At 34.2% G+C, this 25,495-nt stretch overlaps 4 protein-coding genes across 4 annotated transcripts; 2 read left to right on the top strand and 2 right to left on the bottom strand.

The window, feature by feature from the left end:
- The first annotated feature begins 2,776 nt into the window (after positions 1-2,776).
- LOC123701693 (ubiquitin-conjugating enzyme E2 C) lies at positions 2,777-3,730 on the top strand. The gene is made up of 2 exons (XM_045649195.1): positions 2,777-2,999; positions 3,072-3,730. The coding sequence occupies exons 1-2, from the start codon at positions 2,899-2,901 to the stop codon at positions 3,514-3,516; spliced, it is 546 nt and encodes a 181-aa protein (XP_045505151.1). The 5' UTR covers positions 2,777-2,898; the 3' UTR covers positions 3,517-3,730.
- A 1,877-nt stretch (positions 3,731-5,607) lies between these two features.
- LOC123701782 (syntaxin-16) lies at positions 5,608-10,961 on the bottom strand. The gene is made up of 4 exons (XM_045649338.1): positions 10,799-10,961; positions 10,206-10,348; positions 8,223-8,395; positions 5,608-7,931 (listed from the first exon to the last, which is right to left on the bottom strand). Exons 1-4 carry the CDS (start codon positions 10,877-10,879, stop codon positions 7,333-7,335), a joined length of 996 nt encoding a protein of 331 aa, XP_045505294.1. The 5' UTR covers positions 10,880-10,961; the 3' UTR covers positions 5,608-7,332.
- A 1,024-nt stretch (positions 10,962-11,985) lies between these two features.
- On the top strand, positions 11,986-13,964 carry LOC123701797 (actin-related protein 8). The gene is made up of 2 exons (XM_045649356.1): positions 11,986-13,835; positions 13,876-13,964. The coding sequence occupies exon 1, from the start codon at positions 12,121-12,123 to the stop codon at positions 13,807-13,809; it is 1,689 nt and encodes a 562-aa protein (XP_045505312.1). The 5' UTR covers positions 11,986-12,120; the 3' UTR covers positions 13,810-13,835; positions 13,876-13,964.
- Positions 13,965-15,467: 1,503 nt separating this feature from the next.
- LOC123701632 (XK-related protein 6) lies at positions 15,468-25,478 on the bottom strand. Its single transcript, XM_045649117.1, has 5 exons — positions 25,089-25,478; positions 18,676-18,795; positions 18,037-18,239; positions 16,723-16,875; positions 15,468-16,185 (listed from the first exon to the last, which is right to left on the bottom strand). Exons 1-5 carry the CDS (start codon positions 25,343-25,345, stop codon positions 15,722-15,724), a joined length of 1,197 nt encoding a protein of 398 aa, XP_045505073.1. The 5' UTR covers positions 25,346-25,478; the 3' UTR covers positions 15,468-15,721.
- Positions 25,479-25,495: the final 17 nt, after the last annotated feature.

The raw sequence follows: 25,495 nt of genomic DNA, 5'->3' as shown, positions 1-25,495 counted from the left end.
GCAAAGCACTTCAAAAACAGATCGAAACAGGCAGTTGGTCCCTAAAGCAATATCAATCCTTAATGGGGAGACTCAACTTCGCCGCATTCGTCGTTCCAAGGGGACGACTTCACTGTCGTTCACTGCAATGTTACAGTCGACAGCTGCCAATGAACCATCCCTATCGCAAGATTCAAATCCCGAAAAGAGTGATAGAGGACCTGGTATGGTGGAAGGACGCAATCGAGACGAGCTCGCCAATTCATCTGCCTGCAATAACTCATCTTTTAACGACGGATGCCTCGGATATCGGTTGGGGGGCTTGTCTAGGAGGCAAAAACATATTCGGTCACTGGACAGTGCGCCAATTAGCGTGGCACGCCAATCAAAAGGAGATGTTCGCGGTATATGCAGTGATTTTGCAGGAACAGAACCAGTTAGCAGATGCTCATATTCTTCTGCAAACGGACAATCGAACAGTCGTGGCATACATAAACAAGGAAGGCGGGACAAAATCAAAAAAGCTTCTAAATTTAACTCGACAGCTTCTGGCGATTTTGGACGGGCTCAACATTCACCTTCAAGCGCAATACTTTCCGGGCAGGTACAACGCCGAAGTGGACGCTCTGTCTCGTCAAAAACCTTGTCCCGAATGGCATCTGCTACCACCTGCCACGATGAAGATATTTCGAAGGTGGGGAACTCCAGTAATAGATCTCTTTGCCTCAACGTCAGCTCATGTGATCCCAAACTATGTGACAGTGGACTTGCAAGACCCCATGGCGCAGCATCACAACGCCTTTTGTCACCAGTGGAATTACAGTCTAGGGTGGTTGTTTCCCCCGCCAAATCTCATCCCGACAGTCCTACATCACCTGAACGAAGCTACGGGGAGGTACATTCTGATTGCCCCCAAATGGCACAAAGCGTTTTGGCGGGCAGATGTACAGCGGAGAGCGCTGGATCATCCTTATCTCATTCCAGATCTAGCACAGGTGTTAATCGACACGACAACGGGTGTACACCCACCACAAGTACAAGACCTGCAATTGGAAGCCTGGTTGATGTCGGGTGGCAAGAAATATTAGCAGGTTGGACGAATCAGGAACAAGAACTTTTAATGTCCAGTTGGCGAAGCTCAACATTGAATACTTACAAATCGGCATGGGTTAGATGGAAGAAATGGTGTGAGTCAAATTTAATTAATTTTAAATGTCCGAGTGCCGATCAGGTGGCGCGATACCTGGCACATTTACATTGCGATGTTGGACTTGCATATAGAACTATATTAGTACACAAATCAGTTATTTCAACATTTACTAGTGTTTCTACTAATATTGACATGTCATCAAATTTTTTCATAAAGCACATGCTTAAAGCTATATCTGTTGCTCGAAATAAACCTGTAAAACCGCCTATTTGGAATCCAAAAAAGTTGCTAGATTATATTGCTTCACATAGTATAGATGAAAATAATATTTATCAGGTTTCTAGGCTTACATCTACTTTATTATTACTAGCCTCTGGTCGTAGAGTTCATGACCTTACTTTACTTCGCATTGACAGTGACAGTTTAGTGGATGAAAATAATTCAATTGTATTCTGGCCAGCTTTTGGTTCTAAGACTGATAGTATTAATCATAGGCAGTCTGGGTGGAGGCTTAGAGAACACCCTATTAAGAACTTTAACTTGATTTTTTGGATAAGACAATTGTTGAAAATAACACTACAGCGTCGAAATAACATTAATCATCTTTTCATCACAGCTAGAGGTGAATCTAAGCCTGCATCTAGAACTATTATTGGCGGCTGGATAAAATCCCTTTTGAAAGAGGCTGGTATAGAGGCTTCTCCAGGTTCTATAAGATCTGCTGTAGCCTCTTTAAATTGGGTAGAAAATTTTTCAATAGATAAAATTCTTGAAACAGGTAATTGGAAGGCAATACATACTTTCCAGAACTATTACCAAAAAGAATTGATTGATTATAATAGGTTTAATTGTAATGAATCGGTATCATTGTCTAATTATTTTGATCCTGTTTAAAATTAAAATATTAAGTAAATAAAATTAAAGATTGTATATTCACATTGTATGTTGATTAGTAAGAATAAATAGTGTATTAAACATTCAATGTTTATTATTTCTATTACATACACATTATAGCGTCTATTACAAGCTATGTACATAAGACATAGCTTGCGCACCAGGTGATAACAAACAAATCACTCAAGATGGATTCCGGATATTGATACGAAACAAATAATAGAGAGTTTTACCAACAAATAAAACTTACCTATTATTTTTTCTTCAATATCCGGAATCCAGGTAATGTCTACCTGGTGCATCATGAGTGCCATAATGACGAGACTTCACCCGGTGCTCAGGCGCCTTGTAAGCACAGATTACTTGTAAGTAGTACCAAAACCGTACGATAGAGGGCGCCACCAGCGGAGAGGTAGGGGAAACGCTGACTCAAGGCACAAAGAGGGGGTGCTTGACTCAAGATGGATTCCGGATATTGAAGAAAAAATAATAGGTAAGTTTTATTTGTTGGTAAAACTCTCTATTACTTATTATCAAAACACACTTAAAAAATCGTTAGTCCCAACCCGAGAAAGGAACAAAATAAACATGTAAGGAATAATTTGCACAACTAAAATAACAGATATTTATTAGTTTAATACAGCAATAATTTATATTAATACAATTTATAATTTTAATAAGGTTTCATTTCCATAGCCAAAATTTAAAATAAAGAATTGATTTTTTATATCTATGGTTAGTTTAATTGACCACCATTTCAATACGTCTGTCAAAAGGAGATATCCAATAAAATTGGAGCTTTTTAAAATTTAACAGGAAGTAGTCTCGTTATAACAGACGACGGGTGATAAATAATTTCAATTTTATTAAATACTATGGCGCAGAATATTAATCCACACTATGCATCATCATCAAATCACCCCAAACAAAATGAGGACACGATAAAATTAAAAGACAATCACGCCGTAAGCAAACGGTAAGTTTTCATTTATCAACTTCTACTTTGTACAACTCAAAATTATTTCTAACTCGCTTATTTGTTTCGTAGATTGCAAAAAGAGCTCATGGAACTGATGAGGTGCGCAGACAAAGGCATATCAGCGTTTCCAGAAAGTGAAAACTTGTTCAAATGGATAGGAACGATTAACGGCCCCTTAGACACGGTATACGCGGGTCACAAGTACAAACTGTCTCTCGAATTCCCCAATTCATATCCGTACGCTCCGCCTTTAGTGAAATTTATCACACCGTGTTTTCACCCAAACGTGGACACCTGTGGCTTAATTTGTTTAGACATTCTGAAGGACAAATGGACAGCATTGTATGACGTACGCACAGTGTTACTGTCCATTCAGAGCTTGCTGGCCGAACCCAACACGCAGAGCCCCCTCAACCAGCAAGCGTCGTGCCTTTGGCCCAATCAACCAGCGTTTAAAAAGTATCTAGATGAATTTTACAGTAAACATAAGGACTTACAGTTTGTTGAAATTTAATAATGATTTTTACGAGTGGAATGTGTGCTTGTGATGGAGGGTTAAAATTTATTTTCATATTGACTTTGGAGTGTTAGGCGAATAAACTGTTGATGATTAAAATGATTTTCTAATTTATTGTAATTACTTGATGCCTTCTGTCTCCGGATTGTAACAAGTGTAACTTTATGTATATTGAGATCACTGGCAATTATAATTCTCTAGTGCAATTCAAGTCTTTGTTTTATTTAAACCAGCTTTTACATATAGAAATTTTGATAAGTCAGTGACTTATCGAGTATCACAAAAAATAATTTTGTATGTGATATATCTTTAGATAATCTTGTATTCAACCATACTTTATAAATAAGAAAGTTTTGTTTTTTGTATGTTCTGATATTAAAATAACTTATCAAACCTTACCAGTTTCATATGAGTTAGCAATTAAATATTATCAACAGAATGTTGTTCTGATTTACACTAATTTCTATGAAATTAAATCAAACAAATAACATATGTAAATTATACCTGAGCGGCGAGCACACCAAAGTAAGCAACTATAACAAGTGGTGTAAATGTTCATTTATTAATAACTAGCTGCTCCGCTTGGTTTCACCCCGTGGCTCCTCTCCTGTTGGTCTTAGCGTGATGACATATAGCTTATAGCCTTCCTTGATAAATGAGCTATTATATTATATAACTTATCTAACACCAAAAGAATTTTTCAAATTGGACCAGTAGTTCCCGAGATTAGCGCGTTCAAACAAACAAACAAACTCTTCAGCTTTATAATATTAGTAGATTTAATTAATAGAGGGTACCTATTGTACATGATTGATGAGGATTGAGGATACAATTTCATTAGAATCATAATTTGGTAGATAGGTATTTAAAATGGTCATGATATGAACAATTGACTTGACTATACAATTAATAATTATTATACATACATTCAGAAGCAAGGTATGTATGTATGCTTTTAATTCATCAACTCTCATACAGTGGTACGGTACAGTAAAAGGTTCCAGGTTCGATTCCCGGACTAACTCTCTCTGCTAAAGCCGAAACGGCTGAACCGAAAGGTTTATTAGCGACTGCATCATAAAAATGAGACTGAAATAAGTGTTATACCTAAGTAGAGTAGGTATAGAAATTAGTAACTATGATGCGTGATTACTGTATTTTATCGCTACACGCGAGAGAAATCGCTAAGTAGATACCTAAGTAATAAGTATATAATGCTGTATAGTATTTTATTATCTGTGCTAATACAACGTTACATAGGTTTATTTGTGGGTTTATTGCTCTGAGACGTTACCTACATCATCATTTCTTTGTACCTACCGACTGAAAAATACTGATAAATGCCTTACAAAATTGTGAAGATTCTGCATTATTTTAATTTTGTTTGCATGCTGTTTTATCTAATGGGTGCGGCTGGTTACAAATACGCTAAACCATTTGAGATACTATTACTACGTAGTAATAATAGCTCAATGACGAAAAGTCATTTTTAGATCATATATATTATCTACTAGCTGCGCTTTGCGGTTTGGTCTTACCCTATATAATAATATAGCTAATAGCCTTCCTAGATAAATGGGCTGTCTAACACCGAAAGAATTTTTTAAATCGGACCAGTAGTTACTAGTTCCTGAGATTAGCGCGTTCAAACCAACAAGCTCTTTAGCTTTATAATATAAGTATATTAGTATAGATATTCTATTCTAAAATGCGGTGTAATCACTACTCTCTTTGTTAGTAAAATCAACATTAAAAATTAAAATCATGAAATCCTATTGCGTCATAACATTCTTATAGGTAGGTACGTTGACCCACTTCCTATACCTTAGTTCGCTGAGGTACAAATCTAGATTTTACCTGATTTAGCAATTATTTTTTGTAAATTGTACATGGCGTGAAATAAAAATCTCTACAGATTTAAACATTTTAATAAATTGATTGAACCAAAGAGAATACAATTTATATGTAGGTACCACTATGTGATTGAACCTCGAATTTCTGATAGTAAATATATAGGTAGGTATACAGCGCGCAAAAAGAAAATTACCGCGACCCTAACCGTTGAAAAGTTAAAATAAAATGCTAAAACAATTACAAATACACATTTATTATTCCTAATAATAATTAATTCATAGTTAACAAATTTTAACAATGTGTAATTTCATTTTCTTAAATTAACTAAGTGATTAATAAATTGGAATGATCACTTTTCGCATTTTTCACAGTTGTTTATTAATTCTGGCGCTAATTTATATCCCAAAAAAACTGCAGCGAAGATTCAAGATATTATGTTTATTGAAATTAAAATTTCTAAGTAGGTATATAGGTACTGCACCAAAAAATTCTAATAATGTAATATTGCACTTGAAATGGAATAAATTATGACAATGAAAATTGGCACATACGCAATCAAACTTTCAACAACTTTATAGACTATTTTAAATCAATATTTTGCATAATATTTTACTTAGGTAGGTACTAGGTTTAGGTTATACGTTTTTATCTGGCAATACAAAAGAGGAATAGTGTAAACTAAGCACTAGGCAGTTGATTATAGTCTACAATTAAATACGTTGAAATATTTACAATAAAAAATTTCTCACATTTACAGTGCAAATAAGCTAGTCACAAGCCTTAACATTAAATTTGAATTACACACAAACAATTACAAAAACATTAGCAAGTAAATAAAACATAAATATACCCCAAAAAGGACATAATATGTTGATGATCCATAAGTTTTGCATGGCTAAAGTATCATTATTCAATTTGAAGATAAAAAAAAGCAAACTGCGTTTGTAAAGCAGATATACAATACCTTTACAATACCATATTTGAATTGAAGTTTTTAATATGTAAAAATTCAATGTACACCTATGCTTGACGTGTGTTAGTAAAAATTTGCTTGTGTTCTTTTAAATTAAATAAGCTTTGAATATATTTATTACAACTAACTTACACTAATATAAATATGGACTAGAATATATTATTTATAAACGCACCATTTTTGTTATAAATGGATTTGCTATAAGTTAATAAAACCTACCTAATATTAAAAATTCAATATACTTTTCAACGTTTTGTACAAAATCTATTTTCTCACTTTATTTCATGATTATGTTTATATTTGTTTTCAATAAAGTTAAATTTTATATCATTTTTTGTCTAACTACGGAAGCTTGGTAAATCAGAAGCCGTATTATGAACTCTTATTTCCCCCAGATTACGTCGTCAATTGAACTGACTGGCAAATTCATATTATGATCGCAATAAGAATATGAATTTGCCAGTCAGTTCAATTCACGGCGTAAACTGTCTGGAAATAAGAGGTCATAATACGGCCCCCGATATATTGCTGATGGTTATAAATAATTGTTTATAATGGCTATTGTCGTTTTATAGTTGATAGTATAGGATTTAAATATTTACAATTGGTAACAAAATTCTATTTAAAATTTCACTTTGACTATAACAGAAAATCATTTTAGTTAGCAAAGGTATAACATTTGTAAAGGTATAAGATTACTGTATCTGTATCGCCTATAAGAAATAATAGATATCATAGACAACCTATTCCATTCTTATTTTCGATAATCTATGGTATAAACTCAATGCTACACCTTTGCTAGCAAGTAGATCGCATATTCTGTGATACTAAAAGTGACCAATCAAATCTTTAGTCTTGTATATATATGGAAGTCATTCAATATTAATTATTAAACTCCACGAATCGCCCACTAAAATAACTTTTCAAGGCATCCCTTTGCTTTCGCTAGCATTTTAATCAAACCCATTTACGGGTAAGGCGTATAGCTAACTTTTAACAATAATCAACAATATCGACATAACTATAACAACAACTGCCAATATCAGTATACAATGCATCTTTCTATTCTTCCTTTGGTACCGTTCCGCTTTCTGCAACTGCTTATATCCTTCATGTACTTGCACTTGCGTTTGTTCAATGTTATAATCTATTCTATCCAATATAGTGCCTTGTTCGTGCACCATATGAGCTAAATCCTTGAAAATGTCGTTAAGGTCGACTATCGAACGTACAATTTTGTTCACTTCTTTCTCTCTCTCTGCTATCATTTGCGTGTTTTCTTCTTCCATAAGCAAGAGCTGCTTTTGATTCTGATTCCTACCGTCTTCCTCGTAATTTGACGTACTAGGTAACGCGAAAAGTAAGTCTGTCTGGTTGTTTGTAAGGCCGGGAAGTAGTTCATTATCGTCGAGGCTTAGTTCTTCGAAATTTGGTAGATCGAAATATACATTTGATCGCTCTTCTCTCGATGTTAGCGATTTGAGATAATTTGATTGTGCGGTTCGGAATGTTAGACTGAGGTCTTGTAATGTCGTTACTAGAGCTAGTACTACGTTGTTTGCTAGTTTCTGTTCCGATTTGTTACCTGGAAGTTAAAGAGTGCAGTGTAAAAGTAAAGAGAATTAATTTTGACTTATAAAATTTTTAATACATGTATTTAGAAAAGATATGTCTTCTACAAACTTTTATTCATGTTTAGGAAATAAGGCAAATTGCAATTATAAATGTTTACTTTGCAATTTTATAGCTATTAAAACAAATCAAATTGTTTGTTTTGGATATATGTATATGGATTACAACAAGTAAAGTTGCTTTATACAGTTTCAATTAAAATCTAAATGCATTGAATCAATTACATACAAAACAAACCACATACCATGTCGAACCTGCGCCCTAATATTACTGATCCTCGCGTGTGCCTGCGTGAAATGTTTCCCGATATCTGCTGCGACTCTCTCAATGTGCTGCTGCTCGCTACTGTCATCTAACGCGGGACGACGGATCTGACGCTCGTGGCGAGCTTGTAACTCTGATATTTTGCTTTTTAACCTGCAAATTATTATAGGTTTCAGTTAAGAGTCTCATCATTATAGACGATTGAAACAAAATAATAGTATTTTTAGTATTATTTTTAGTATGAACCAGCCTATGCGACGTCTGTCTACAAAAAAAAACTGCTGTACTCATTATTATACTGTTCTATAGTATGGTTGAATAAAATTAAGTTAAAGATCATGCCTGCAAAGCCGCGGGCTGATAGTTAGTTAGTAAAAATTGATATTATGTATTTGGGTCGATCAACTTTTATTGGTCCGACGGTACACGCATCATGTCCCTGAACGATAATTAATAAACATGAAATCATAAAGAGTTAAATTGGTTTTAATTATATTCCTTTTAATATTTTCTAACATTATTGCGAACAATATTTTACTTGTTTTATTAATTTGTGCGTAGTTTCATGGTTGTCCAGAGACTAAATGCAATTTTCCAGTACTAACACATTTGTCCCCAAGCCACTATGCATTAACAAACTTCGCATCACAAACACATACTATCACGACCATAAATACCAAATACACTCCTTGTTTCAGTACATAATTATTGACATAAAAACATACAAACAATTTTTTTTTATTGGATATAATACGATTTTCAGGCATTTTACTTTTGTCCCTATAAATCATCTACATGGCACAGGTCTCACAGACAACCATAATTTAGTTATGAAACCAAAACACAGATGGCACGGTAGATTCCTAAACAACAAGCTTAACACTATAATTAACTGTCGGGCTCAAACGCCATTTTGATTTGTATAAAATCACGGCAACAGTCATCCGAGCGACGTTGGTGAGTGTGGGGTGGCTTTTTTGTCAGTCCGTCAGACAACTGTGATTAAAACGTAAGAACTTGATGCATTGTTATCAATTATACTACACGGGATGCGCTTTCATCTATATTTTAGTGTGAGCTGAGATTAATATATAAAATAACAATAGTATTTGCTTGGCGGCTCAAAATTTTAAAAATGTCCCGCGGACAACCAGTCACTTGGTCAACCAAAGTGGTTGTACCATGGACAATTTGGTTGTCCCTAGGACAATTATTATATAAAACTTATACTTTAACAGTTAAATAGTTCATGTTTTGTTTATTACTCGGCTGTTTCGGGAACACATTTTTATTACGCGTTTTTATGTCTAGTTTAATTGTAATTTTAACATTTCAAAAATCAAGACGCTACTACTACAACTAAGATGTCCCCATATGAAAATCACATTAAACTTCTTTCATTCAGTTTTATCGAGAATCAGTTCATTTTAATTAAGTTAAATCAATAATACGATACGTAACAACCTCGCCTTAATAGTTTTTTTGTAAAAAATATCACTATTTCCGCTTTACTGAAACTTTTTTATATATGAAACATTATTTGGTTGTTCAAAAGACATCATTCGTTTCAATTTTAATAAAAATATTTCGTATTTTGGGTGTAAATAGAACAAATATCAAAATATTATTTATTATTTAATATTAGAAGAATTTGTTTTAATTCTTAAGGGAATTTAACATTTAAAAAAGTACTATTGTGTAAGTTGTCCAAAGGACATTATTTCCCGTGAATAGATCGATTCGTGAAGTTAAATCCACAAATGTATTTAATCAACATCACTGCTGCTTATATAATCTTAATCTACGAAGAATTATCTTCTAAATGAAATAGTAAAATGCTGAAAATTAAGTAAAAAAAAAAAATACGAGAAAATTATGATCGGGACCTTTAAAAATTGATTGACCCATTTAGTCTTAATATTCTTAGTCAAAATATACCTGGTACAATCCAAAGCCATCTTACCTTGAAATGATGTAATGTGTTTCTTCTAAACAGTCACTCCAAGGTGGTGGTGCATCTGATTCCGATCTCATTTCCATGCCAGCTTCCATGTCATGAGAGTTAGACCGCATGAGCCTAACTTTTTCATGACCATGATCATTGGCCTTAGAACAAATAAAATAATATAGAAAAAACAAATTAAAATAAGATGTATCATGAAATGATTGTATTGTCACCAATCCATGACAAGTGTAGAAAGTTTAAAAATCTGTCCATTTAAATTGGATCAAAATTGAGTCTAAAGGAGTCGGTTACATATAAACTTACAGGTGAAGCCACTAAAAGTGTGTTAAAAAGTGGATATACACTTCCTATTTGTAATAATGCAGGCATTAAGATGTTCTCTGCTTAAGTACATACTTTCACTTTCATTAAAAAATAAAATAGATAGGTCATTTTCAGGACGATACTTCATCAATATTTCATATAGCTTTTAGGTCAATATTGAAAAAAAATAGACAAGATACATCTTCAGGATTTTGGATTAATCATTTTGTTATTAAAATATGAAGCCACTTCAAATAATAATCAATATTACACTAATGTTATCATACCTGTTCTGAAAATATTTGTCGAGTGTGTATTGCATTATTTCGCATTAGCACAAATACTTCAGTCAAGCTTCTGGACGCCATGGTAGTAAAATATTTTATATCACTATAAAATTTTTACGTTTAGACACTATTTGTATTATTTTCATTTAATCCAGTGATTTTTATCAATACCTACTAATCAAACGACAAAGTGACAATACACTTATTATTGTAATGACATTTTAGACATCAGTTCAAAAATGCTAAATGTATTTCAAAGAGAGCTTAATATAAGTTAATATTGAAATTTATGGTAATAAAAATATCTACCTACTTTAAAAAAAACCGATTTCAAAAACGGAAAAGTAAAAAATAAAAAAGGTTTGAAGTCAAGTCACAAGCACTAAGCACTTAGTATTAAGCCCGTGTTACAAACGGTAAGTTTTACATTGGTATGTCTAAGTTGGCTGCACCGACATCCAATAATATGTTTATATTATATTGTAGTAATGAATAATATCAAGGCTTTTTTATTTTTCATTTTTCCGTTTTGTGATCGGTTTTTAAGCTATTGCATAGCTTCTATCGCAGGCCTTGAGCGCGATGGCATAGCATGCAATAGCACTACCATTACGTGACCACGCGAGTGCCACACGTCGTTTGATTTTTTTATTTAATACTTTTTAGTGTATTTTTCAACATGAATCAAACGAGCCCGCACTCGATAAAGTTGATTCAATTAATTACTGAGTTCCCATGGTCATCTTCCGATTCCATCATCAAATCAGCTCTATTGTCATGATAATTTTTCATCGCTATCCAATTTACAAACGTATACAAAATTTCAACTGAATACACAGAACACTAAAAACAAACTGAATAGGTAACCGACCGGGAAGAGAATCAAAGTTACTGGCTCAATTTTCATTGAGTCCCCGAGATCAGACAAAAATACTCATAAAATTAAATTGGGGCCTACCCTCTTGCTCTGTGGGACCAATTCGAAACCATTCCGCATCAAACAAAAAGAATCACGTAAACCGTTCATAAACCTCAGCGTAATCGGTGTACACATACCTTAACACATACATTAAAAAAATATAATTTTAATACCGGCCGAACTGCGTCAACCTTGCGTCATTGTTTTTTATAATAATCTATGTTTTGTGACTTTGTGTCAAATCACAAATGTCAATTAGGTACCTAGCTGAAAATTATTTGAAGGTTATGTTTATATTATTGAATGGATAGTTATTGATTGGAATACTTCATAAATGGTAATTAATAATGTGTGAAATACATACAAACCTAGTGAGCGTGTAATACAATTGATTATAATCACGATGAGTACCGTACAGGATGCCGGCTCCGAGACGTTTCAACAGTTTCCATCAAATAGAATTATTGTCATCCACCCAGGATCCCTCTATGTGCGTATCGGAAGAGCGTCTGATCTGCTGCCCGTAAAACAATTACATTGCATTGCTAGAAAACGGCGCTCCAATGGAAAAATATATCGCGATCCCTTCGTCCCACCTAGTGTGCCAAAAACAAAAGATCTGATAGAGGAATTGGAAGAATGTCGCTTGCAAATATCGCACACGCTACAGTCTTGCATGCAGTCGAATGGAGCCAGGAGATACGCTACGCCTCCTCAACAGATAGCAGCATTTAATCGTCGATCTCTGCCTGAAATCGTGAATGACGGGGAACCATGGCCTCAAGTGGAATGTGACATTATTATCGGCGACTTAGTACTCGATGTAGATCCAGAACTGCCATACAATATACACTTTCCATACAAGAGAGGCGATTTCAACATACATTCTGAAGTGGGTGGTTCAATTTCATCAGTACTTAATGATCTTTATACTATATGGAGTTCCATAATAGAGTTTAAGCTTGGTATACCTCTAATAGAGTTGGTCAAATATAGATGTGTGCTGCTCATACCAGATATTTACTCAAGGACTCATTTAAAATATTTAATGTCTTTATTATTAAGGGATTTAGGCTTTGGAGATTGTTTCTTGGTACAGGAAAGCGTAGGTGCTACATTTGGAGCTGGTATAGGATCAGCCTGTGTTGTTGATATTGGTGACCAAAAAACTGCAATTTCATGTGTTGAAGATGGCATTTCACACAAAACAACTAGATTAAGAATGGACTATGGAGCAGGAGATGTGTGTCAAGCATTATCTTGGATGTTCCATAAGAGTGCTTTCCCATACAAAAATTGGAATGAAAATATACCCCGAGATGTAATTCTCATGCGAAATCTTTATCAAGATTTCTGCCATGTAAACTTGGATGTGTGTGGCCCACAAGAGAAAACGTTTTTGGTTGACCATCCTGGAGATGTTGTAAATAAGTTCACTCTACAAGTTGGTGATGAATGCATTATATCACCTCTTGCATTATTTTACACAGATCTACTCAAAATAACAGGACCTAAAGTTACCAAGATTCAGAATCGACAAGCAAGTGATCCTGAGGATCCTTTTGATGCAGAATTTCTGAGAGAAACAGGAAGGAAGAAGGAAAATGCTGATGTATCTGCTAATGAGAGTCAGCAAATTGAAACAACTAATGAAGTACAACCATCAGCTAATCCTGATGAAGATATTGTTGTAGATACGTTAGAAGGTGGCCCAGCAGACATAGTTTCTCTAGCTCCTGGTCAAGTATTAAGCTTAGACGCAGCTATACTACAAAGTATAGATCGTTGTCCCAATGAGGAGTTAAAACGAAAGATGTATAGCAGTATTTTGATAGTTGGAGGCGGTGTGAAAGTACATGGGTTAAATATTTGGTTACAAAACAGATTGGCATTGCAAATCCCATATGCATACAAGACTGAACAGTTGGAAATAGTTACTTCACCAAAGGATATAGATCCTGCAAGTACTGTATGGAAAGGTGCTGCGGTTATGTCATGTTTGGAGTCAGCTATTGAATTGTGGATTAACCAGAGCGAATGGAATAAATATGGATTGAAGATATTGAGAGAAAGAGCACCGTTTATTTGGTGACCCTAATTTTATTGTTTAAGTTGGACTTTTGAGTATTCGTTCAGACATTTGTCTGAACGAATACTATTACATTTTGTACATAGTGGTTATATTTTGAAGATTAAAGCAAGAAGGACTTAATATAATTATGTTACATAATATAAATGGATTGTGACCCAATATAACTTTTTTTTCAAGGATCAAATAGCTATACATATAATACACTTTTAAGAGCTTGTAAAAGTCTACTTGAATAAAGATCATTTGAATTAAATTTAAAAAAGTGTACATAAGTGTAAAGTAATAAAAGTATGTAATAAAACCTCACATAGAGTAAACAATATTTTTATTTTAAAAACTGGTACAAAACATATAACTGTTAAAAACCGGATAAAAAAGTTTGCGAAAAAATCTGTATAAAATATAAGACACAGTTTACAAAACTACAAGAGATTCACATTCCGATTCTTACAATAATATAAAGTATAATATAAATGCTTAAAATTATAACATGTATTGCCAAACGTTAATTACACTTGAGTATATTTCATTGAGATTTCTTAGTTGTTTTTTTAATGCCCTATAATATCTATATGAGTAAAAAGTCTTTAATTTCTAAATATCTATATGACTTCAGAATCGGCTCTTAGTATAAAATACATGAACTTTATAAATAAATACTACAGTTATTATCATTAAACACAATAGGATAATTCATGGATACAGATTGTTGATTTTTTTTTATTTGGAAGATAAAACGCAGACCTGTGTGCAATATCTTCAAAAATTAAGATTCTATAAAGTAACTATAACGGATAGAGAAAATCTATTCCTTATACAAATATTGTGGTCACCCATCACAGATAGACAGCTCACAGCTGATCGAGCTGGACTATGTAGCGAAAAACACCAACATGAGGTTTCTACTTTCTAATGCACAATTTCAAACGCAGACAAAGCTGTTGTAGGAATGTTAGTATACTCTTTGCATACTATACATAGACTAGTATTCTAAAAAATCGTGGTTTATTCAATATTGAATAAAAAAAGTTCTTTTATAGACATAAAATGGAGATTTTTTTTTGTATTAATTTAAAATGCAACTTTGTACTTGATAACTTAACACATAGGTACAGCATACTTAAATAACAAATAATAATTTTCTATATAATTAGGTCGTTTTTATCGGATTGATAGTACATGATTATTTTGTACGTACCCACATAAATTGAAATTAATTTTACCCACACTAAAAAAATAAAATTTCATAAAACAAAGGCAAGATGCAGAACTTATAATATTTGTTTTTTTTTAGTTATGCAGTTGTAAATGCAAATTATAATATTATGTATTGATCATTATGCATTCGTTACATTTAATTTAAAACCATTTTTCTATGAGAGATAGTGTCCTCACTCTAAAACTACTTTATTTTTTTTATTCAAGCGATTTTTTTATTTTTCTTTACATGAACGCTAATGAGGGTTATGCCTCCTCCACATTACTCGCGAAGTTGAACGAGGTTAGACGAATAGAATAATGTGGAGAGGCACTTCGGCTTACTTCGTCCAACTTTACCTCGCCTCGGCCGACTTCCGTTTGTTGTCGGTTTTTGCGCCCGAGTCAAAGGGCACGAAGTTACCTGAAGTTCGTTCTGAATATGAACGTATGCGCTCCTCGCGAAGTTGAACGAGTGTGTAGTGTAGCACCGCGGACTTCATTCAACTTCGGCCGAGTACTTCGCCGAGGAACTTCGCGAGTAGTGTGGAGGAGGCATTAGAGTTGTGATATCACACTTTCCGTAATCAATACGTTTCCATACATTTCTATTAATTAAATACTACAGGAATATTTGAGCGTTCTAATACTTCGTTCATAATATTTTACATCTTTTGTTATAGCATAATAGTTACCATAAAACTTTGGCACGTTACTAAGAACTTATCTCAGCTTCCTCACCTTTAAACGAAACCGATAAACTTACACTAAGTTTCGGATGAAAAAATCTATAATAAATTAGCATAAATACTAAACCGAACACATATGGCACGACGCTTAAAACTAAAATCGGATAATAAAATATTGAAACGTTCAAATCGTTTCCCGCGTAAATAAACCACAGAACACCACAGACAACATTTTGGACAAAGCATAGACTATAGAACATTGTGTATCTGTATCTAGTCCGACCTTCGACGGGTAGAATGTATGTGAATAAATAAACTCCGCCCAACGCTAATGAGAAAAAAACTTCGCCGAATTTATTTTGCGCGCAAAATGCGGATTGTTCGAGGAGTTGCAGCCAAGTTGTCATTATGAGGATATGGATCGCGCAAGCTAGTATCGTCCAATAGGGGAAGAGATACGATATAATCGATAGTGATGTTATTCGGCTCACTGAAAAAAACGTAAAAAAATTAAATCTTTTAATATTATTAGACTAAATTCTAGTTGACTCATGGTTCACATGCGGGTAGTAAATATTAGCTCAAAATAAACATTTTGAGTTTGTAAAGCATACAAATCATATATCTAAACAAGACGCAGCTCACTCACGAACTATCCGGATAATGAATAGCATAAATGCTATTCCAATTATATTATATTTGGCCGCCTCCTTGGTACAGTGGTTGATGCGTGAGCGTAGAACCGAGGGGTCCTGGGTTCGATTCCCGGTGGAGACGAAGAAAAAAAAATGTCTCGGTCTGGTAGGACACAGAAGGCTGATCACCTACTTGTCCCTAAAGAAAATCGATCAGTGAAACAGATGTATGCATGATGCATCTGCCCCTTACCCCACTACGGGGACGCGGGACTTCACTATGCCATTCCAAACTATAATCTACCTTTCCTATCAGTTGCTATCAGCTGTTTTTTCATAAATGACTAAAAACATGCTCAAAACTGTGAATGATTAGTATAAACAAGACTCACACGTAACCAAAAAGTGCCACAACACTTGTAAAACAGTGCCACACCACGTGATGTTGCCCTTGTCCTGTTGCGCGAACCGAATCGCTCGCTGGTATGCCGCTAAGCACCAGCCCATGCCAATTATGGAGGAGCAGATTGAGAGTATTTGATGCACTGGAATAAAAAGTTTTTTTGGCACTTAATGCTTTGGTAAATCGTTCCTTCTTCTGTGCTTAATATTTTCAAAATTTTTGCTCTGAAAATCGGTTGTCACTACTACTAAGAAATATGACTAAGAATCTTTTTGATACATAAAACTAGGGATGTCGAAAGTGAAAAAAAATATCGATATATCGATACATCGATATTTAAAAAAAATATCAATATCGGCATTGATATATCGCGGAAAAATTATCGATATATCGATATATCGGCAAAATTAAAAAAAAAAAGTGGTTTTAAAATAACAGTGTATTTAGCGCAATAATATCAATTGTAATCTTATCTTAATATACATATATAAATCTCGTGTCACAATGTTTGTCCTCAATGGACTCCTAAACCACTTAACCGATTATAATAAAATTCGCACACCATGTGCAGTTCGATCCAACTTGAGAGATAGGATAGTAAACAACTGAAGTAGTGAAGTGTCAAGTGAAGTGCCAACTGTCAACTGTCAAGTGTGGTGTCAACACAAGTCATAGACTATACAGTTATTTTTTCATTTGTTTTACGGCTTTGAATTCTAGCGACTTTAGCCAAAATCCATAAATAAAATAAAAATATCGTTTTTGATACAATTTTCGATATTGGATATTTTATATCGATATATCGATTTATCGGTTAACAATATATCGGCAAAAAATATCGATATTTCGAATTAAAAATATCGATATATCGATGTATCGATATTTTTTCAACAAGCCTACATAAAACGTTGGATTAAAATGAACCTGAATGCAATACCAAGGACAGGGGTAAGGGCAAAAAGGGCATGTCTAACTTATAACACCCTCTTTACACTTACAAGATTTCAGAAGCCAAACAGTTTCCGAGTTTCGAAATACAAAAGGAGATTGAGAAAAGTTTTCTGGAAGAGTGATTATGGCTAATTGCTGTTAATAAATATAAAGAATTTAAATTGAAAGTAGTAGCGCGCAAAAGTGTGAGAACAGATTTATTTTTCTCAAACAAACATCAGCCCCTTCTTTTTATACAGGTAACAAACGATAGAAAATGTTACAAATTCCAAAACATACAATGTTGTTTTAATTTAATTAGACGCGAACACTGCAATGAATACCTAAAAAGAACTAACTAAAAAAAACTCACCAGCGAACAAATCTCTATCCACATCCGAGAACTGCCTCATCAGCAGGCTCATTTGCAACACTTGCTGCGGCGCTGCCTCCAGGAAACACTCGAAGATCCTCAACAGTGCAGCATCGGAGTCCTCCTTGAGCATCAGGCTGTAATACATGCGCTGGGAGGCCTCATCGCGCTTGCGTTCCGCTCGACGGGACTTCATTGCGTAACTGAAAAATGAAAATTATTTATTTTAGCAAGAAACAACAATACTAATCTGGATAAATTAAATAAAGAAATATATATGTATTGAGGGTAGATCTTTTAATTTTTTACCCACAAAATGCAGCTTAGATGAACGAACCACTTTTTCCATGAATAAACCACTTTTTCCTCATTCAGATGGCTACTTTATCCATAATAATTATTAGTTGATTTTTAGAATAGGTACTTTATACTAATATTATTATCAGTCATCAGTTTAAAATTGGGAAATGAAAAATAGCCGACATTCCTTGTTAAAGGTTAAATAATTTTCAAAATAATTGAAGTAGATTTTAAGTTAAGTCATAATAATTTATGTTCATAATAACAATGTCAAAACACAATTAAACTATTTTTCTATTTACTACAAATAGAAAAATAGTGAATTTGAATACAACTCACATCAAGGCATCAGCAAATCGGAGTATGGGCGCCATTTGAAGAACCAGAATGAATATTCGTAACCACTTCCTCTTTGTGAATTCGTTGCTTAATGAGTTCTGCTGTTTATCTTGAGAATACCTGTAATATGTATTAAACACTTGACCGTAATTTGAAGCTTACTTATTGAGAAGGTACCTAGCTTTTTCCGCCTATTTTCCCTCTCTTTCTCGTTGTATATATGCTATCTCTCTCGCACACGGCACACCTCCCACCAGGTGGCGCGGCCGGCGCACGATAATGTGCAGGCGCTAGATCTTCTTCATTGGCGTCTAGCTTCCGCCGCGAGAAGGTTGTCTACAAGACTACAACCTTGGTGCTATTAAGTATTAAGTATTGCATATTGCAAGTGCTAAAAGTGTGAAAAAGTGTATCCCGTCGGATCGGTACAGTGAGTTATTTTTACATCTATTGTAATGACATTTTACAAATGAGCAAAAATCTTTTAAATCGACGGTATATCCGTTGGACTTTATTTAAAATGCTGAGGTCTTTTAGTGAATCCTTCAGCAATAGTTTATTTTTCAATATGCTTTAAATACTTAATAGCATGTTAGATATTTAAAATTAACGATACAACCGTTACATTTTACGTGAAATAGTAACTTTTCTTTTGAAATATTTTATAAGTAATGCAATATATACTAATGAATATTTGAATTTCTAATACTGTGAGTAAAGCAGATTTTAACGGATTTACCGTTCGGCTTTACTCGTATCGTTAATATTACTTTTGTGATTATTTGATATTGACTAAATATATCAAATACCCTCTCTTTTATATAGATATTTTTATTTTATTTCATTTTTAATGTGTTTTTATTACAAGGTTACAAGTGAATATTAATAGTATGTATGGATAAATCCAAGGCTAATCCTATGAGCCAACTCAAAGCTTAACAGGCATGCAATCCATTGCTACGACTTTATTACATTGTCGTTATCACTAGGAACGGTTCGGAGTATAGTTTATAACTAAAAATTATCGAACGAGATGAGTCAGCTCAAAGAACAAATTATATAGGTATTACCTATAACAGGAACAAATTGATGTTAGCGTAATTGCACGAATCACAACGTGTCCGAACATGTCGAGATATGTTATAAATCGTCCGGGAGTTAGCCGCTCATCTGAATAATGATGGAATACGCACAATGCACATGTTCAGTAGGTACCATGAACGTACCACACATTCAAAAGTATCCGTAGTCTATACGTGTCCTTTTATGAGTATTAATCTGATCCGTATATAAGCGAAAATAGACATAGGTATTACACACAGCAATTTTGGTTTGAAAATTACTTTTATTTATATTACGTTTCCTATGTTTCAAATGATGCAACTTTTTGGTTAAAACGAGTAAGTGCCAAAATTTTACATTTAAATTTTCTAGTTTGGAAAGAGACGTTATCGTATAGTTATCGAGATACCTTAATTAGAAATTAAATTTAGAGACATTTCAAAGGATTTACTATTCACATATTCTAACGTTTTAGAATAATATTATAAACTTGTACACCTTGACAAAAAGTAAAAAATTGCGGGTGAGCGGAGATTATTTTGTGCAATAAAACCGTCCTACGATGGTATGGCCACGTATGGCTGCGTTCGTAAGGAATGTTAACGGATATAAAGCAACTGAATGTGACATCGATTGTATGAACTAAATTAAATATGAATCGAAGTTCATTTTAAAATTTTGTGTAAATGATTTGAATTTTGACTTTATTAAATAGTTAAAGCCTTCTTTTTATATACATATACATAACAATTAATTACCATTGTCAAATCAATTCTTATTTCATCCTTGACAGCTGTTGCTATATTATTGCTATATTTGCTTGTTACTATATTATTATTTTAAATGATTATTAACTTCTAATTTTATATTAGCACCTTAAATCTTGCTCGAAGCAGATTACATAAATGTGGCCGCTAGGTTTAACCGCTACTCCTCGCAGGTTAGGTTCGTTAGCCAGGTTAAACCCACCCTCGCAGGGTGACTATTAAGTATTTTTGGGAAGGCCCTACTTATTTCAAATTACAAACATCCCTCGCGCAGCTGTCGCTCGCAGGGAAATAGGTGCAAATATATCAGCCCTCGCGGGGCTTTGATTACAACCGCCCTCAAGGAGAAATGGTGGAAATATATATCAGCCCTCGCGGGGCTTTGATTACGACCGTCCTTCACGGGGAAATGGTGCAAATATATATCGGCCCTCGCGGGGCTTTGATTGCGGTTGGTGCAAATATACAAAGGATTGATCATTAAAATGATCATAGATATTTGCTTTCATCAACGAGGACCCACGAAAATGTTAGAGATGACAGTAACGGATCTTCACTCTTCTAAGGTAGGTAGAAAAAGGTTTTGAAATCTAATTCACAGTGGGCCATCTATACAATATAAGTATAGTAATATAACCTAATAAATACAATAAAATAGGTAAGAGACGTTAAATAATGGACGCATGAAATGAATACTTTGTATCCTAAAAGGTTAGCTTACGCTTATTTAATCAGGAAACCACCATTGGTTTATCAATTATGGAAATTGCGACTTGAACAAATTGTATTTACCAATGCAGAGCCTCACAATGCAGAGAATCACAACAAAGGGAGGCGAGTCGGATCAAATATCATCTCGCAGATGATTTGTGGCGGTGGTTTCCAGGATTGTCACCAAGCCTTGTGTCAATGGTATATTTGTTATCGTAATTCCATGGCACTAGCCGACCAATTTTCACATAAAATCACCTGAAGAGATTTTTTAATCGCAAAGCGATTGAATGTAACAAATTACGATTGGTTATGTATAGTTGACCTCTCATAGGCCTACTTTAGTTGCCCGATCTTGTAGGCAATTTATTCGACTCGTTTATCAACCCGTTTGGCCTCATTATGGCACCCATGAGTTTTTCTTCAGGGCTCAAACAATAAATCGCTGAGGGATTAGGATAATCATTTGCTTAGACAAGTTTCTTGTCATCCCACCAGGATTATTATATTATATAATAAACTTATATGCAACTATTAACGTAAAACGTTTAAGGACTCAACGAGTGCTGTGAATTCTGACTATTGAGTTACTTAGGATAGAGGATAATTAATAACGGAAGGTCAATCCTTCCAAACAAAAGCCTCGTATTATTAGATATTACTTGGAACCCCTACCCTTCACGAGAAAGCTCTGCCAGATGACTTCACATTTCTTTGATTTGAAGGGGGGGGGGGGGGCAATAAATGCAATGCAATACAGACTATACGGCTTTTGAAACATTATAAATTTACCAGATAAGCGAACTAAACCTTTCTGGTTTAGTTCTTGCTATATCGATATCCGTGCCTGCTTCTCGTGGTTGCGGTTGAATTAAGTTTATCAATGGTCATAAATGCAATTCTATACAGATGATATACTGCATTTTAAACATGACAAAGTCTAGTAAGCCAACTAAACTTTGCTAGTTTAGTTCTTACTATATCACTGTCCGTGGCTGCCTCTCGTGGTGGTTACAGATGACTAAAGTAACGTCCTGTCTTCGCATCCACAACCAACTGTCCTTTCATAATCTTAAAACAGATTCATTCGACATAGATCCCCACGAGTTCAGTTCTTCATTTTTGCACTCGAAAAACTGTGGACAACCCACGAGCAGTGCCTCCATTGGTAGCAGTTACAATCAAGGGGTAACTAAGGTAAGCTAGCCATATTAGGGATGTTGGAACAACCGACCATATTCAGGGCAACTTTCTTTGTCCAGTTTAACGTTTAGGCAGTCGTAGCATTCCTACGGAACAAAAATGGGATCAGATCTGCACCCTTAATGCAGTTAATCGAAAGGAGATACCTTCAGACGACGATAGTATTCAGAACGCACCATATTCCTGAACATAATAATGCATATTAATCTGTTGCCATTGTCCTGCAGCAGAATTCCTTAGCGATAATTTGTTCTCGTTAGAGCGAGCGAGGGTTGTAACGATAATATGAGAAATCCTAGTCAGTTCGAGGCCTGAACGACGTGTAAGAGTACTGCTATTTCAGTAGTAGTAGTACCGAGAAGGGCGAAGGTATTCTGGAAAGCAGAACTGAAGGCCCGGTCAGCAGCACCATTCACCTAATAGACAGTGTTTAGTGCTGCACCACTAGAATCTGACTCTGAAGGTATACAGAAATGTATACATTTTCCAAATATCAAATGTTATAGTCGGAAGAAAAATCCTATTTGTATCCGTCTACCCAAAAGACATACGGAGTAGCTAGTAGAAGTTGGTTGAATTAGAATAAGTATAATTAAAAACCTTTGTTACTTACTGGATAAATTTGGCTCATTTCCTATCTGACGTTCATATAGCTGTTGATGGCCTAGATGTTATGCACAAACACTTTCATTATAAATAAGTCACGTTATGTAGTCCCGAGACTTTTGGTATATAAGTTCTGATGTAAACCATAACTATACCTTAAAATTAATTTGATTAAAACTTAACGTACTTAGCTGTAGTAATTGCAGGTTTGGGACACAGATAAGCTCTTATCATTTTAGTCTCTAACTTCTTGAGTTCATTATATGTTTCCAGTACAGAGTTTAAAACCTATCAGTTTTAAATAAATAATTCATGCATTGCACTGAAAGTACCAGCCATGTTTATATTATGATCGGTGGCGTTGGCTCTAAACATTAATAGACACCGCACGCTTTGGTTGGATGTTACATATTATCTGTATTATAATTTAAACCGCTTACCTGGTTTATTTTATTACCTTATCCAAGGGATGACCTTTTAATTTATTTGACCCTAAAAGTAAAGACCAAGGTCTCTACTTGTCCGCTAGTAGCAGGTTGGGTTAGAACTGTGTGAGTTGAGACAGCTGGTAAATCTATGTTATGAGGATTCAATGGTGCTTCTACAGAAGTCTAATTGAATAAATAAAGGTTTGAGTTTGAGGTATTCTTGCCTCGTCGGTGATGAGCTGTTGCTTAATTTTGTAAGTAACATCTAAATGCGTAATTAAAAGTCGTTACTTGCTCTTTCGCAGATTTACGCTAAAGATAGTGGAAATTGTAGTAACTTTAACTTTTCAAGCCCAAAAGGTTAACTAAGGTACGCTTGAACCAATCTCATAAGTTCTAATACTTTTAATCATTATGATTTACTTTTTGGTTCTTATTTGATTAACTTTTTATTGTTAATATAAATAATATAAAAATTTAAAAATTTGTGTGATTTATTGGTATACTATCTGCACACCTTACTCTTTCAAATAAAGAAATAAGTAATTACTTATGTACCTATTCAAATTCACATTGGCGTCCATATATTGTACACCAGGTGGGTAACAAACAGGTCTCAATAAGTAAGCTTCAAATTACGGTCAAGTGTTTAATAGCTGTGTTTTACCTGAAATAAAACACATATTAAATACTTACCTATATTTGAAGCTTACACTTAACGTCCACCTGTTGAGTATTTCGACTCAATGAAGAAGATCTAGCGCCTGCACATTATCGTGCGCCGGCCGGCCGCGCCACCTGGTGGGAGGTGTGCCGTGTGCGAGAGAGATAGCATATATACAACGAGAAAGAGAGGGAAAATAGGCGGAAAAAGCTAGGTACCTTCTCAATAAGTAAGCTTCAAATATAGGTAAGTATTTAATATGTGTTTTATTTCAGGTAAAACACAGCTATTATTTAAAGAAAAAAAAAAGTTGTTTATGAGGGTATTTGTTTGTGGGACTTCTACAGAGCAAGTACAAAAATATGTCATAAAGTATGATTTTGAATTTTCCAGTTATTTTTACAAAGATTTTTTTAAATAGGACCAGTAGTTCCTGAGATAAGGGCGTTCAAACAAACAAATAAACTCGTCAGATTTATGTATAGATTTGAGCCAAAGTTTTGATTATTCTTCCTGTATGGTAAAACACTTAGTAGCATCACTGTATATTTAAATTGAGTTCATTGACCATTCTATGTTAGAATGTTCCAATTAATGTAACATTTATCAAGACTAAGGTTATGTGTTCTGTTTACAACATTGTATCACCTCTGAGTCACATTTATCATTGGATTCGTGTTTCTATATTCTTTGTTTTATTTAGCTCTTTTTACAGAATATAAAACCCGTATTAAGGATGAATTATAATTTAGCTCCCTAGTTGTAACTGATTAATTGATCTCTGGAGTTGGATATAGCAGTGCGGAAAATATAAATATAGAGAGAAGATGTATAAAAGTCGATGTATCATCTATCATCAATTGAATGTTTTAGGGAGTGATAGGTTGTTATTTCTACGAAATAAATGATACAATACTTAACAAATTGATAATTTCTAGAGCTTTATAAATAAAAGAGATGAAATTTACTTACATCCTCACTGAAACAGCGGTGTTAACAAATGCTGGTAAAAGTATAAAAATCAGGGTCCAGCCAAACTCTAACATTCTGCTCGCTAAGCAGTATTGAACAGCTACATTTATGTCTAAACCCAGATCCACAAAGTGGCCTATAATAGCAACCACATACATTATTATATCCAAATTAGATATCGTAATATTTTTCGGCATTCGATCGGGCTCGTCGTATGAATGCCCATTTTCAAGCATTTCAGTGAATGCTTTTGGCATTTTGTGTTATAATTTGCTAACATATGTATTATGTTAGTTTATAGTTAACGCACAAAATAATAATTAATACCCGAAATTCACCGATCGCGTCATGTAAACAAAAACAGTTTTAATCACTAACGTCAAACTCAAATTATGAAATTATCGACT

This window comes from Colias croceus, chromosome 22 (assembly GCF_905220415.1).
Source record: "Colias croceus chromosome 22, ilColCroc2.1".
Taxonomy (NCBI): domain Eukaryota; kingdom Metazoa; phylum Arthropoda; class Insecta; order Lepidoptera; family Pieridae; genus Colias; species Colias croceus.
The sequence above is the reverse complement of the archived record's forward strand: the minus strand, read 5'-3'. Positions and strand labels throughout refer to the sequence as shown.

Excerpts from the sequence above, each read along its gene's own strand:
- LOC123701693 (XM_045649195.1), top strand. The coding sequence starts at position 2,899 with ATGGCGCAGAATATTAATCCACACTATGCATCATCATCAAATCACCCC. Across the intron at positions 3,000-3,071 it reads AATCACGCCGTAAGCAAACG|ATTGCAAAAAGAGCTCATGG; the intron begins GTAAGTTTTCAT and ends TTTGTTTCGTAG.
- LOC123701782 (XM_045649338.1), bottom strand. The coding sequence starts at position 10,879 with ATGGCGTCCAGAAGCTTGACTGAAGTATTTGTGCTAATGCGAAATAAT. Across the intron at positions 10,349-10,798 it reads GACAAATATTTTCAGAACAG|GCCAATGATCATGGTCATGA; the intron begins GTATGATAACAT and ends ATTTGTTCTAAG. Across the intron at positions 7,932-8,222 it reads TAGGGCGCAGGTTCGACATG|GTAACAAATCGGAACAGAAA; the intron begins GTATGTGGTTTG and ends TTTAACTTCCAG.
- LOC123701797 (XM_045649356.1), top strand. The coding sequence starts at position 12,121 with ATGAGTACCGTACAGGATGCCGGCTCCGAGACGTTTCAACAGTTTCCA.
- LOC123701632 (XM_045649117.1), bottom strand. The coding sequence starts at position 25,345 with ATGCCAAAAGCATTCACTGAAATGCTTGAAAATGGGCATTCATACGAC. Across the intron at positions 18,796-25,088 it reads ACCGCTGTTTCAGTGAGGAT|GTATTCTCAAGATAAACAGC; the intron begins GTAAGTAAATTT and ends TACATATTACAG. Across the intron at positions 18,240-18,675 it reads CGATTTGCTGATGCCTTGAT|TTACGCAATGAAGTCCCGTC; the intron begins GTGAGTTGTATT and ends TTCATTTTTCAG.